This window comes from Vombatus ursinus, unplaced genomic scaffold (assembly GCF_900497805.2).
Source record: "Vombatus ursinus unplaced genomic scaffold, bare-nosed wombat genome assembly UNPS02014801.1, whole genome shotgun sequence".
NCBI lineage: Eukaryota > Metazoa > Chordata > Mammalia > Diprotodontia > Vombatidae > Vombatus > Vombatus ursinus.
Genome location: NW_020954579.1, coordinates 12,069,155 through 12,084,950, shown reverse-complemented (window position 1 = coordinate 12,084,950; position 15,796 = coordinate 12,069,155). Strand labels below are relative to the sequence as shown.

At 37.7% G+C, this 15,796-nt stretch overlaps 1 protein-coding gene across 8 annotated transcripts in view; it reads right to left on the bottom strand.

Moving 5' to 3' along the window:
* TANC2 (tetratricopeptide repeat, ankyrin repeat and coiled-coil containing 2) overlaps positions 1-15,796 on the bottom strand; it is a 519,058-nt gene that overhangs the window by 201,369 nt on the left and 301,893 nt on the right. For all 8 annotated transcript variants that reach the window (XM_027872925.1, XM_027872927.1, XM_027872928.1 and 5 more), the window contains 2 exons: positions 14,899-15,047; positions 7,766-7,952 (listed from right to left, as the gene is read on the bottom strand). In XM_027872925.1, the coding sequence (XP_027728726.1) occupies positions 7,766-7,952; positions 14,899-15,047 (336 nt within the window). The remainder of the gene's footprint in view (positions 1-7,765; positions 7,953-14,898; positions 15,048-15,796) is intronic.

The window sequence follows — 15,796 nt, the reverse complement described above, 5'->3', positions numbered from 1 at the left end:
CCATCACCCACAAACCTCTTTCCATCCATCCATATATATATATATATATATTATATATAATACACACACACATATACGTGTGTGTGTGTGTGTGTGTGTGTGTGTGTGTGTGTGTGTGTGACAGAGGTTATATTTTTCTTGCAATCTCAAGGTGGGGAGGGGTAAGTGGGAGAGGAAGAAGACTGATCTTTTTTGAAAATTTAATTAAAAAAAAAAACCAAAACCAAAGTCTATGGGCCATTAAAAAAAGAAAGGTTATTTTAACAGTCCAGGAGTCACACACACACACTCACACACACACACACACACACACACACACACACAGTTATCTCCTGGCTCCTACGTCACTTATCCTTTCTCAAGTAGTTCAGTCTCTGGTTCAGAGTTTCACTCCACTGCGATCACTGCTCTCATATTCGTGGCCTTCAACACATATTTTGACATTGCAAATACTCTGGTCTTTCAGTCCATCAACTTCCTCAATTTCCATGACCTGCATCTTTACTCCACCTCAGCCAATTTCAGGGACAGTCATACATTTTTACCTCACTAATTGTTCACTATCCATGATCTGGAACTCTGAAGCTCCTCTTGACTGCAACCTCTGATCTTCCCACCTCTCTCCCCTAAACCTATTCTTCGTACTCACTGTGCCCTTCAGTCTCTCCACCCTTCCTTTCTCTTCCAGTTCATCGCCCCTGCTCTGGTCTCCTTTCCTTCCTTTGAAATTTAACCAAATCAAATACATCCTGGAATCTGCTCTTGATCCTTTAGCTCACATACAGCTGTTCACGTCTTGCCAAGCCCCAAACATCAGTTACCTCCACCTGCCTTTTCTGCTCTTCCGTGCTGCTGAATGATGCTGGAGGAAGTCACAAAATCAGAGTCCACCACAACTTGTTTCCTAATTTCAATTGAACCCTCATTGCTTCACAATAATACTTTTATTCTTCCTTAACTGACTATTATTGACTCTCCATTAATAGCTTTTCTCATCCTGCTATACCATTTCTCCCTCTCCCTTTCTTCAGGGTATCCTGCCTTTATTTTATCCCGAAAATAGAGGTCATCTGTCTAATTGCTTCCTATCATCTCCTAGTTTATACCACAAACTCCTCTATCATTCCTTTCTTTTCTCTTATTGAGGTGGTCCTTCTCCCTGTTGAGGCCAACCCCTTTACTTGTGCCTTTGTTCCATCTTCTCCCACCTCTGGAAGGCAGGTAGAGGCGAGAGCACTGAGCCTAGAGTCAGAAAGACTTGAGTTTAAATCCATCCTCAGACAATTGCTAGCTGTGTGGCCCTGTGCAAGTCATTTAATCTGTCTGCCTTAGTTTCTTCAACTGTAAAATAGGGATAATAATAATAGCACCTACCTTCCAGGGTTGTTGTGAGGATCAAATGAGATAATTCTAAAATACCTTGCTCAGTTCCTGGCACATAGCAGGTGCTTAATGAATACATATTCTTTCCTTTTCATTCTATCTCTGCCAGGAGCTTGACCTAATAATTATGCCTCTGTTTCCCCCTCAACTGTTGCAACTTCAGCCTCTATCTACTGGTTCCTTATTTGCTGCCTACAAACATGCCCACATCTCCCTTCACCTGCCCCCCCCCATCCTTAAAAATTCTTCACTTAATTCTACCATCCCTTCAAGATGCTGTCCTCTATCTCCTCTTTTTTATAGTCAAACTCCTAGGGAAAAACAATCCACATTCCTTGCATCTACTTCTCTTTGGACACATATTCACCAATCAACTGAAATTGCTCTCTCCAATATTACCAATACTTTTTAAATTGCTGAATCTGATGGCCTTTTTTTCCAGGCTTAATTCTTCTTGATTTCTCTGCTGTATTAGACACAGTTTCACATGCCAGTGTGTGTTTGATAAATGTTTACTGTCGGTCTTTTGCCTTTAGTTTCACCATTCTCCTGACTCTTCTCTATCTTGATTATTCCCTCTGTTTCTTTTCCTGGATCATTGGTCATATTCTGCCCTCTCACCAAGGGTGTCCCTTAGGGTTCTGTTCTGAACTCTCTTCTCTCTACCCTTTCAAACCCACGGTTTTCATCCGCTCTCATAGGTTCAATGCTCATTTATTTCTATGCAGATGTCTTCCAGATGTATATATCTAATACTAACCTCTCTCCTGAGCTCCATCCATCACCTCTCCATCCAAATGGATATTCTGTATGCATGTCAAACTCAACACATGCAAACCAAACTCACTCTTCCCCTCCAAATCCCCTTCTCCCTGCAAATTTTCCTGTTTTGGTTGAGGCCACTACTACCCTTCTAGTCACCTATTTTTACAAATTTACCATCAGCTTTGACTCTTACTTCCTGCTCACATCCTACATCCAATCATTACTAAGTCTTGCCAATTCTACCTACACAGCATCTACTCTATCTATCCTCTTTTTTTCTACTTGTTTAGCCATCAACCTAATTTAGCCCCTCATTGCAACAGATGCCTAAATAGACTTCTGGCTTTCAGTCTCTCTCTTTGCTAATGTATCCCCTACACAACTGCCAAAAAAATCTTCCAAACGCAGAAGTCTGACTATGTTACTTCCCTGTTCGATGACCTTCAATAGCTCCCTACTGCCTCTAGGATAAAATATATATTCCTCAGCTTGGAATTTGAAGTCCTTTCACAATCTGGTTCCGGACTACCTTTCCAAAATTACTTCACATTACATAACACTCTACGTTTTAGCCAAACTGACCTACCAGCTGCTCCTTGAAGTCAGCATTTTGTTTCTTGTTCTGTACCTCTGCAGAGTCTGCCCTCCATGTCTGAAATGCACTTCCTCCTCACCTCCAATATCTTAAGAGTCCCTGGCTTCATTCAAAGATTAGTTCATGTGTCATGTTCTTTGGAAAGTCTTCTGAGCCCTGAGCTGTTAGCACATTCTTCCTTCTCAAATTATTGCAAATCTAAGTATCTGTTTAGATGTTGAATCCTGCCAGCAGAATTTTTATATATGCTTATTGTCTTCTTCACCAGAATGAAGGCTCATTTCAAGTAGGATGGTTTCATTCTTTGTACTTGTAGCCTCAGTATCTAGCACAGCACCAGTACATTGGAGGCATATAATCTATACTTGTTGATTGATTGAGGGCAAAGGACTATTTTTTATTTTGTTTTTGAATCCTCAATACCTAAGACAAGAGACTAACACACAGCAGGTGCTTAATAAATACTAGTTGACTGATTGAGGGGCTATTTTATGTTTTGTCTTTTTATGTCCGGTGCCTAGTACATTGCCCAGCACATAAAAAGTCAGTTTGCAAGAATGGATTAAGAAAAGAATTTGCTTTTTGAAAGATAGATATAGCTCAAAATAGCCATCAAGACAACCAATTGCAAACATTTATAAACAAACTTATCACCATAAAAATGGGAAAACAAACTCCTCAATGTCCATAAGGTAATAACATATACTATTGATTTGGTATTTCAGTTTGTTCCTTGTATAGTTATGATGCTAAATAACAAGTGTGGCTAACTCTTCCCAGAATTCCTCAATGTTTTGTGCTACAGAACTTCTAGCAACAGGTAATGGTTTTATACTTTTTGGCTAGAAAACAGAATCCTGTATATAAACTCTGCCCTATTTCCACCCTCATACTCTACAAAAAATGCCAGTCACACTTCAATGCTCCCTGCCAGCACAGACATGCAGAGAGAGGCCTAAACCAGCAGGTTTCTTCACAAGCAGACCAGGGACATTTGTTTATAAATTCTTTCATAAAGACTTGTATGTAACCATTATGATAATGGAAACCGGTGGAGAAATTGTTTAATAATTTTTCTCATTATATGGAATAACTATTAACTGTTGAGGCTGAAAAGTCCCCCAATCCTTTCACTATCTCTACAATTTGCACTCTAAGCTGTTGTTTTGAGGATGGCCCTAATAACACTGAGCAATGCATAAATAAAAGTATAGCAAATTCAACTCTGGATTATTTCTTTTCACTGCAGAGTATTTAAACATTCTATGTTCTGCCTCATTCTCCCGTGCCCACTGTCCTTGGGTAGACTTTCTCCTTTTCACATAGCTTTCCTTGTTTCCCAAAGATAATCTTACAAAGCTATTGGCTTTCTCCCTTTCACTGTCTCAAATACACCAATAAGAGGGCTACCAACTGAAAAGGGAGGGAATCTAGGTGGTGAAGTGGATAGAGTGTCAGGCCTGGAGTCAGGAAGACATCTCTACCCGAGTTCAAATCTGGTCTCAGACAATTACTAGATGTGTGACCCTGGGCAAGTCACTTTAACCCTATTTGCCTCAGTTTCCTCACATGTAAAATGAGCTAGAGAAGGGAAAGGCAAACCATTCCAGTATCACTGCCAAGAAAATCCTAAATGGGGTCACTAAGAGTCAGACACAACAGAGAAATGATTGAACAACAGCAACAAACTGGGAAGGAGTTTATTTTCCCAGCATGTTTCAAATCTAACTGCAGTGTTATTTAAATGGAATGTAAGTTCCCTGAGGTTAGGGACTACTTTTCACTTTGTCTTTGAATCCCATGCACCTAGCATAAAGCTCTGAACACACAAGATACTTAACATATGCCTACTGAACTGAATTGAAAATGGCTCGTAATTGAACACAGAAGAAGAAAGAGATGAAAATACTAGAGAGGCTGCTATTTTGCTCAACTTCTTCTCCTCTGTGTACTGCAAATATACGTGGGTATTTTAGTGAAATAAGATTGTTTCCCTGACTAATACATTTTTACCCAACAATGTAAGATAAAGAACCCAAGAAGAGCCATTTGGAGGATAGACATCAAAAGGACATTCATATTTACCAGTTCCTTCCTCCTCATGCACACCTTCCTCAAACTCAGGCTGAATTGCTTCTTATATTCATGTCTCTGCATGTTATTTGAGCTGTACCTCAGACTTTAACGCTACAGTGGCAGATAGGAAAACTGGAGGAAGTTATCTCTAGTTCACAGAATGTGTGCTAATGTGTCTCTCAATTAGAACACAGAATTGACTACAAAAACAATAACACTCTCTTGTACACGAAGTAATATCAACGTTTTCTAAATCGTCCCTTGAAATAATTATGCAATACAGTAGTACCTAAAAGGATATAAAAAAAAATCACAACACACTGTTTTTGCTTAAATCCAACTTGGGATTGCTGATCTTCATTTCTAGATATGCACAGTGTACATAGATATTTCTAGATAGCACAGTGTAGTGCTCTTTATAGAAGCACTCCCAATTTAAACTCACAGGTCCAGGCATGGAAGATGGCTCCCTCAGGTTCATGATACTCTGTGGGTCTGATTCCTAAACTTAGAACTCTTGAGCCTCTAGAGATGTTTACTCCTTAACAGTCAGCCAGAAGATGCATTTGGCTCAAAGTAAAGGCATTTATTGAAATGGCACAGATAAAAAAAAAATCTAATTCTATTAAATTATAGATGGATTGTGATATTACATCTCACAGTTACATCTCTCTCCTGTAAGATGGAGAATGCTCTCCTACAAATACAATTGGTCAGTGGAAAGACTGACCAAGATCTCCCACATGGGGCCAAAGCAAATTATATCTCCAGCATTGCCAACCTTGGTCATGCAGTCTCTTCTGCCACACTGCCTATCTGATATTATGGACTAATGACTTTTCTTCCAGCAGATAGAGGACACTGAGGTTATTCAAGTGGCCAAAGGACCCACTTAGTTAGCTCAGCATTCAGCAGTAGGTACAAAAATTTAGGAGACTGTTCTCTTAACTGACATCTCTACTAATCCAGAATAGAGATGGATAAAAAGTGTATTTGTAAAAATCTCCCCTGCACGAAGAAAAAAAAAATCTGGAGGCTGACAAAATAATTAATGAGCTATAAATATGTTATCTGGTTTTACATTACAATTCTTTTCCCAAACTGTCTCTTTATAAGTATTGTTGTTGATGTTTGGTCACTTAGTCATGTCTAACTCTACATGACCCCATGGTCACTGTCCTTGGGGTTTTCTTGGCAAAGATACTAGAGTAGTTTGCCATTTCCTTCTCCAGCATGCCCCTATTTTACAGATGAGGAACTGAGGCAAACAGGGGTTAAGTGACTTGTCTAGGGTGACATAGCTAGTAAGTGTCCAAGGCTAGATTTGAACTCAGATCTTCCTGACTCCAGGTCTGGTATTTTATCCACTGTACCACCTAGTTTCCCCTTTTGTAACTAAAGATGTACAGTAATGCATATAAATGATGGTTATGAAGATTCTAAAAGCAAGAGTTCTTTACCAAGGGTCTGTAAACTTTTTAATATTTTGAAAAATGTGTTTAAATATATTTGCTTTTCTTTATAATTCTATGTATTTTATTTTATGCATTTAAAAACATTATTCTGATAAGGGGTCCATCAGTTTCACCAAACTGCCAAAGAGGACCATTTCACACACAAAAAAAGGTTAAGAACTTCTGCTCTAAAAAATAAAAGAGATTATTACAGTCTAGAGCTGTTTATGATTAAATATTCAAAAGTGTCCACTGGAAACAACAAACTACATCAATTGTCATCAGCCTCCTCTTTTGTCAGAGCGTTCTGTTGTTTTTCAGTTTCAAACTGCTAATAATAATGCTAAAGGTAACTGGATAATGCTTCTAAGTTCCAGGAGGAAATTTTAACCTTATGTAAGACATCTGAAAATTCACACAAGAAAGCTGAAACTGACAAATTTCAATTCTTGGGGACTTTCCAAGTTCTAGATACCAACGGAAGAATTTTAAGCTCCTCATTTTTCATGCACTGGTATATCATGAAACCCTGGGACAAAATCAAATTCTCCCTTAGGTATGGATGAGATTGGGGTACCTCTTCTTCCTTCTTTTACCTCACTTAAAAAACCTACAGTGAGGTGATACTGGCTTAAAGTTTCTGAAACTTAAGGAATACTTTCACATCACAGTGGAAGGTTTTTTTATCTTGGGCTAACTATCTGAAGCTACTGGGACATCTAGATGGCCCAGCCGATAGTGTCAAGCCTGCAGTCAGGAAGGCTCCATCTTCCTGAGTTCAAATCCAGCCTCAGACACTTACTAGCTGTGTGACCCTGGGGAAGCCACTTTGCCCTGTTTGCCTCAATTTCCTCATCTGTAAAATGAGCTGGAGCTGTCAAGAAAACCCCAAATGGTGTCACAGAATCAGACATAACTGAACTGAAGCTAATACTGCCAATCAGAAATAAAAAATGGTGGCAGTCTGAAGTGGTTTCTGAAATATATGAAAAGGGTTGATCTTCAGAGCAAATGAAACCCAGGATACCTCAAGACAATGTAGCTGGCTAGGTGACTGTGTACTTACTTTCCTCCTTTTGGCAAATCTCTCTACCAAAGAGGACTGATTTCTCACTAAACAACCCCTGTAGGTGGGAGTGAAAAATTAACTGACTGTCTGAATAGAATGTTTAGAATTATTTGCTAAATCATTCCTCATATAATAATTTTACAGTCGTGGGAAGAGTAGGAGAGTGATATTGGTCACCTCTACTTCTCTCTCAAAGTTTCATTAAAGCTCATAACAAACACATCCCTATTCCCACTTTACTCCTTACTGTGGTAATAAGATACACAGTCAAAGATAGGAAAACATACTTTTTTTTTTTTCTGGCTATATATATACATTTGAAAAAAGCAGAATATAAAACATCTTTTCAAATCAAAAGCTCATGAAGTTTCATTTTAAAAATGAGAAAAACAAACAGAGTTATTAGTACAAATCAGGACTCACCAATGATACCACTATCTCTGCTTTCAAGTGTGGAAGTTGGACTGGTGACAGCCCCATAGTTGCAATCCTTGGCTGCTGCATTGGTATTGACTGGTGGAAGGGTAGAACAAGGGCTACTGGCTGGTGGAGAGGCAGTGCTGCTAGTCAATGTGGAACAAGGACTTATTCGTTGAGTGACTACTGAGGTCTGAAAGATGGAAAGCAAGAATACATTACTTGCAATGATCAACAGTTGTAGAAATGACTATCAATATGGTTGTAAAATTGCATGGTAGAACACATTTTTGGAACAGCAAAGATGATCAGAAGAAAAAGAAATATCCGACAATGTACAACCTCTCTTGTCTTAGACAAATGCTGAGCTAGTCAGAGCTTAGTTAATTTGTATTTCTTTTCACCTCCGGGCATGTAAGCTTCCAAGTCTTGCATTCAACATGAAATTCAGTGAATTTAAAACAAGCAGAGACTGTGGGAGAAAAACAGGCACAGCAGGCTAAATTCTCTCTGGGAAGTTAGCTCAATACATCTGGTATCTGATACAGATCAAAACCCAGCTATAACTTAGTTTTGAGAGTTGCCTGAGGGCCAGAGATTAAATGACTGTCCACCATCATAAAAAAAGAAGTATTTGAATCCACAATTTCCAGAAACCAAGTATAGAATTCTATTCCCAAGCCATGTTACCCTTCAGTAAAGTTCTTATTTCAATTAGCATCAAGTTAGGATAAAGTCAGTGTCATCCTTAAGAACAAAGGCTGCAATTTATTATTCTACTCCAGCAAATGCTAGAGAAATGTCAATGACTAGGTAATTGCATGACCTCACCTTCCTTGCAATGTTAATGGCATGGCTCAAATGGAATTGTGATGATCTCATCAATTTGGGTGTTCCCTGGAGGTGGGGGTGGGGTGGAGATTTGATTCCCTGCTCTACCCCCTCAATCTCCCCTCAGGTGATTATATAGTCATAGGATGCACTCACTGATAAAGAAGGTTAGATGCATCAACATGACGTTAACACCTACTTTTCTATTACAAACTATAAACAGTTTTCTGATTGATTTAGAAAGGAGCAACATCACTGGCAGGAAGATGAAGAAGAAGAAAAAAAAAAGGCCCTTACAGGGCTTTAAAAACTAAGCCCTAAAGAGAAGTTTGAGGTTCAAGAGTTGGGCAGTTTGCTGCCTGTGGAAAGGACTGCAGGGAGGGGCAGGTGGGGAACGGTGGAGGAAGGGATTTCAAACTCTTCTTTCCCAGCCCCCAAGGTCCCTAGCAGCAGAGATACTGCCCCAGAAGGACGCACCCCATCCAGCTGGGGAGTGGTATAAAGGGTGCCAACTTTGTATACCTACAAAGACAAGATCAGAACCTATATCTGTACATCCTATAGGATTCTTATTGATATCTTTCTATAAGTTCATCGCAAAGGCCCACTCAATATGTTAAAAACCTTCCTCACCTTTTCTTGACATCATGAGGGTATCAAGGGAGTACATGGATTGTCCACCTGTCCAGTTAGTTATCCTTTGCTCCAACCATGTGATCAGGTTATCTCTTTCTCACACATTTTCCTGATGACATTATTAACTCCTCCTTTTCAAAGTTCCTTTATTTATTAAGTAGCAGTCTGTTCACACCCACCATAGCTGCTCTACTGCCCTCCAATTACTATCATGTCAAGGCATTAGTGCACAAAAGGAATCCTAGAAAACATGGGATCTCTATACTACTTTCAGTCATGTGAAAATTTCACAATGCTTAAAAGTTTTCTTCTTGATGTTTCTTTTACATAAGGAAAAATGTGAAGATATGTCTATATGTCAAAGAGAAGATATATATATTTCCTCATCCAAAGAAAATGTTTCTCTAATACACAAGTACTCCTATCCATTCCACAAAGCTCACTTGAATTCTGCTTCCTCCATGAAGTTTTCCTTGATGCCTTCCAGTTAGAAATGATGTTTTTCCTTGTTTGGAACTTATATCATATATTGTATGCATTTCAGTTATGAACTTAATAACATTCAATTATCCTCCTACTAGACCACAAGCTCCATGAAAATGTCTCCTCTTTCAATCTCCTTTAACACCTCGCACAATGCTTAGCAATAAATGCTTAACAAATTATTTTTTTTTTAATAAAGTAATGTATGTTGAGAAGTGACTTCACTAAAAATTGAAAATTACTCATTAATAGTGGGCAGACAGCTCAGTGCATAGAGTGCTGGGCTTGGGGTCAGGAAGACAGTTCAAATCCAGCTTTAGATATTTACCATGTGACACTGGGAAAGTCACTTAACTTCTATTTGCCTCAGTTTCTTTGACTGTAAAAGGATAATAACATCACCTACTTTTCAGGGTTGCTGTGAGGATCAAATTGGCAAATATTTTTAAAGAGCATAACATTGGCACATAGCAGGTACTATGTAAATGCTATTATTATTATCTTATACCTGATGCTACCAGTTTTAAAGAACTAGGATGCAAAGGAGAAACCATGACAGAAGGTAATTGGGACTTAATAATAAGTGCTATTTAAATACTTAAGGAGAACAATTCAGACGGTTTCCTCACCTGGGAGTTTCCCATATCAATGAAGTTACAGTTCTATTCCCTTTCCCTGTCCCTGACCCTTTGTGGAACCTAGTTCATTAGGCATCTTATTGGCCATTGCTGAAGAAGATAATGAGATTAATTGCTCTTAAATGATGTGGTGTATTTCTTTCTTGTTAGCAATTTCTTGGGTGCAGGCTTTTCCTAAAATTCCTTGTATTCTAACGCTGTTAACTTTTTTGTTGGAGAAGGGTAGTTTCTTTAATAGAAGGTGACTGGATTTTTGAAGACTATATCAGTGCATAAGTTACAGCAAGTTATTTAAGCAATGAGAAAGGACTGCTTAGAAAGTATAAGTGACTGTTTTATTTTTAGTATGAGGTCTGACCTAGCCATGTTTGATAAGCCTCATCAACAGTTCAGCTAAAGAGAGATGCATTTTTTGGGCAATTCATGAAGAATGTATGAGGAATTTCAATTTGCATTGGTAGAAGAAGTACCCACATCAAAGATCCTTCAAACAGTATTGAAGCAAAATTATGGCAAAAGTCAACATCAATAACAAAAGATGCTAATTTTATTCCCACTTAGATTTCAATCACAGATAAGTGTGGTTCCTCTTAGAAAATCTCATCATTTGCCAAGTAGCTACAGGATGAATCTTTTATTTTAAGAAAACAACTACCTAATGTTCTTTGTTGGGAATGTCATTATATTTAATATCAACAGGAATCAAAGACTTTTTTTTTTGGCATGCATTTTGTAAGGTCTCAAGAGGTCTTCAAGCAAAAGCTGTATGGCTACTTGATGTCATGTCAAGGGAATTCTTGATGGACTAAATTGCCTCTGAGGTCCCTTTAAACTCTGAGATTCTGTGATCTGTAATTGACATCCTCAGGATTCAGCAACTTGAATGATTTTCTTTAATCTCTTTAATATAATTAGGGAAAATTACTTAACTTCTCAATAAACACCTTTAATCCAAATTCTTTTCTCCAAAGTTATATGATTTCTCACTGATGTTATTAAGCAGGGGTTTCAATCAGTTACATTCTGTAAAATGATGTTTGTCTAGAGTAAATAATAAAGGGGAAAAACAACAACAAACAACTCTGTTCATGTTTATATAGTTAGCTATTTCTATATTGCTCTCTTACCAAAAAGTTATTCATCATTTGGATGAGGAGAGTGCCTTTATAAACAGTTACTAACATTCTTAAACAAGTTATTTCTTTGGTCTGTTCCTCGAAGAAGGGATTCCCCACTACATTAGTGGTAGGGATGCTGGAGCAACTAGGTTGTGCAGTGGATAAAGTGTTGGGTCTGAAGTCAGAATGACTCCTCTTCCTGAGGTCAAATCCAGACTCAGACACTTCCTAGCTGTGTGACCCTGGGCAAGTTGACCCTGCTTCCCTCGATTTTCTCATCTATAAAAAGAGCTAGAGAAGGAAAATGGCAAATTACTCCAATATCTTTGCCAAATGGGATCATCTCAGATAAGACAGAAATAATTGAACAGTATCACGTTAGGGTGATTTCTGCCTGAAACAGTAGATACTCCAAGACAGGGCCACACACTGTTGGCATAAGCTAATCACAGAAAATGTTCATACTACTTCCAACATTAATTAATTCCAATACCCCAACAAAGAACATTAGGTAGTTGTTTTCTTAAAATAAAAGATTCATCCTGTAGCTACTTGGCAAATGATGAGATTTTCTAAGAGGAACCACACTTATCTGTGATTGAAATCTAACTGGGAATAAAATTAGCATCTTTTGTTATTGATGTTGACTTTTGCCATAACTGGGTGGAAGACGCAGGGTGGGACTTGAATGTTCAATGCTTTTAAGAGCATATGAATGAATGAATGAAAAAGCAATGACTAAGCACTATGTGCCAGAATACACAAAAACAAAGCCTGAAAGAAATAGGACCTATATCCATCAAAAGAGGCTTCTGTTACCCTAATGAGACACAGATAAATCACAAAGTTCAAGAAAAGCAATACCATTTTGGATTTACTTAGTGCCTTGAATCTGAGCATAAAACACTGATTTATGCTAAAGGTAAACTCCAGACCTCTGATGGAATCAAAAATGCTACTGCCAAGCTGACTATTCTTTAGTGTTTCTTCAAATTCCCAAACTGAAACTTTTTAGTGTTTTTACAGGTAAACTCCTTTAGGCAAAGGAGAATGTTCTTTTGCATTTGATCAAAATTTTCTGCTGAGTACTGAGTCATTTTCTAATACCCTAAGATATCATTCAGAGGAAATAAAATTAAATAGTTATTTGATCTCTCTTGCCAAAATTATTTGAACATTCAAATCCAGCCTCAGATACTTACTAGCTGTGAGACTTTGGATAAGTCACTTAAACTTGATTGCCTCCTTTACAAACCGCCCCCCCCAAGAAGTTAAAAAAAAAAATGACTCTCACTGCCTTTCACCTGTGCTTGATACTGTCTATATCCTATAGAGTATAATGTATCATGGACTTGGAGTCAAAAGATGTGTGTTCAAGTCCTCCCTCTGACACCTACCAGCCACGTTAAAACTTGGATGGAAGGCATTTTACTTGACTGATCCTCAGTTTCCTCATTTTAAAAATTAGAATAATAATAATAATATACTACTTACCTAAGTAGTATATTATAAACTGCTACTATTATACTACGGACTATTTCTTCAATAATGTTTTAAAAGAAGGACTTTTCTGTTTGTCTTCTCTCTTTAGTTCAACAAAAAAGACCTATAAGTGAATAAAGGGCCTCCTCAATCATATTTCTGCCCTAGAAATTATATTAATTAATGTTATACTTCTTTTTGATTCCAATCTAATTCCAGGGTATATTCCAATTGAAATAGATTGGCATTTCACATTATTATTGTTAATAATATTAATTCCTTTTTCAAAGAACCTTAAAATACATTATCTCATTTGATCATCATTACAATACAATCCCTATTTCATGAGAAAATTAAATTTTGAAGAAATTGTGATTTACTCAAGGTCATACGGCAAGTGGCAAGTGGCAGAATCAACACTAGAACCCAGGTCCAGTCCTTTTTTCTGCTATAACACGAAAAATGAATTCAAAGAAATCAATGTACTATATTTCAGTATTAATGATACTACATTGTGATTCAATGAATACAGAAATAGGACTCAATCCATCGCTTTTAGGTTTTTATTTCTCCCAAAACTGAGATATGAAGGATCTCAAAGTAATTGACAGTTGGTTTTTTTGGGGGCGGGGAGGGAGGTAAGGCAATTGGGGTGAAGTGACTTGCCTAGGGTCACACAGCTAGTGTCAAGTGTCTGAGGCCAGACTCTTTGCCCCTCACAGCAATCTGTCTACCTCCATGCCTTTGCATGATCTGTCCTCAATTTCTGGAATGAACTCACTGCTACCCCATAGAATCTATTTCCTCCAACACTCCGCTGAAGTACCACAGTCCACATGAAGCCTTTCCTGATCCCCTCCAAGCTGCAAGTGCCCTCACTCCCAAACTACCTTGTGTTTATTCTATTCATCCTTATGTATATATATGTTGTCTCCACTAATAAAATGTAATTTACTTGAAAGCATGGATTGTTTCATTTTTTTTCTGAATCCCCAAACCTAGCAGTGACTAGCACACAGCAGGAACTCTAGAAAAATTTGTTGACTGACAATAATATAAACTGAATATCTTAAATAAAAACTTGAATATCAATATCAAAAAATAAAAACTGAAATGAATTTAAAAATGTTTTGTAGAGATTGCATTCTCCATTTTCTAGAATTTGGGAAATATATCACCATGATGGTGATAAAATTGTTAACAATTGCTGGCATGATTAATATGTAACTTTAACATATTCCATTATCCTTTGCTGTTGGCCAAAATGGCAAAACAAAACAAAAGTTAGAAAATTTTCGCCATTGACCCCTGCTAATAATTAAGAATGTAGATTAAAAAAAAACTAAGGAAAATATACAATTTTCTAATACCTTTCATCATCAATACAATTTTTCTTGAGGGGCAGGGGACCTTTTAAAGAAGCACTTCACTAGAATGCACTTAACTTATAAACTAAAACCATTTTAGAGTCAAAGGATGTCATAGTTGGAAGGGACTTCAGAGATCATTTAATCTGATCCCCGTTTTAGAGTTGAGAGAACAGAGGTCCAAATAATGTGACATATCCAAGGTCATATAAGAGGTTAGTTTAAGAAATAGGGGCTCATTATTATCTGTACTGCCCTGAATGCAGCAAAAAAACTCAGTTTAGAAGGTAGTTCCTTTTGGAGTTACAAGGAACAGGAAGTATTTATGTGACATATTATTTATATTACAAGGAACAGTAGTATTTATGTGACATAAATACTACTTAACCAAAATACAAAATAAAATACTTTTCCATTACCTGTCAAAACATAATACATATGAAAATTAAATTCCATAAGAGAAATTATTTCCACAGGCCTCAAAAGCCCTTTTCCCCCAGTACGGCAGCTTGATAGCATGCTACAGAGAGCAAATGGAAAGTCAGGAGCTTGTTCATTTATCATGCTAAAACAAAGCATCTCACCTGATTTTCATCTTGCACCTCCATGCTGTACTGGGCCCCTGGCTGCACTTCTGTGACTTTCTCTCCAAGGAGGAAGCCCAGGCGAGTCATGAGTGTATTTGCTGCCTCATCTACTGATGGAGGGGGCCCAAGTTCCTGTTCCACATCACCTAGAGTAAAAAGAATACAATAAAACAAATAAATTTGTCACAGTGGCATGGGAATGGTTCTACTCCTTTCACTGGGTTGTTTCAGTGACTTACCCACTTTTCACACCCTGATTTCAATTATCACAGTTTTCTGTCTAGAAACAGATTTTCACAATGTGACAATGTGAAAACTAACTCTAATTTGATCATATTCTTGAATTATCTACTTTAAACCTTGATAAATTTAGGGGGAAGGCTATGTTTGAAAACAACTTGAAAGAAAAAAAATCATCTCTTTGGGGAGTTACATCATAATGCAGTCCTAGTCTTGGGTTCTGCCAATATTGCATACATCACAACATTTCAAAGTTGGAAGGGAATTAGTTTAATATATACCTGGAAAAGATTGTGCTATACACAGTATCTGGAAAGTGGTCATCCAGGCTTTGCTTGAAGACCTCCAAAGTGGAAAAGGGGAAGATTTGCAACCTTCAGAGGCAGCCTATTCTACTTTTGGACAGTTGTCATTGTTATGAAGTTTTCCTGACAGTAAGCCTAAATCTGTCTCTTTGCAATGTCCATTCAGTGTTACTCCTTCTTCTCTAAGAGATCAAATAAAATGTCTAAACCTTCTTTTGCATGCTAGCTAGCCCTTGATCACTTTAAGACATCTACTGTAACTACCCTAGGCTAAATATCTATAATTCCCTCAACTCATCCTTAAATGGTATGAAGTCAGGGCCCAAGCTGTATCATAAAATATTGTGCCC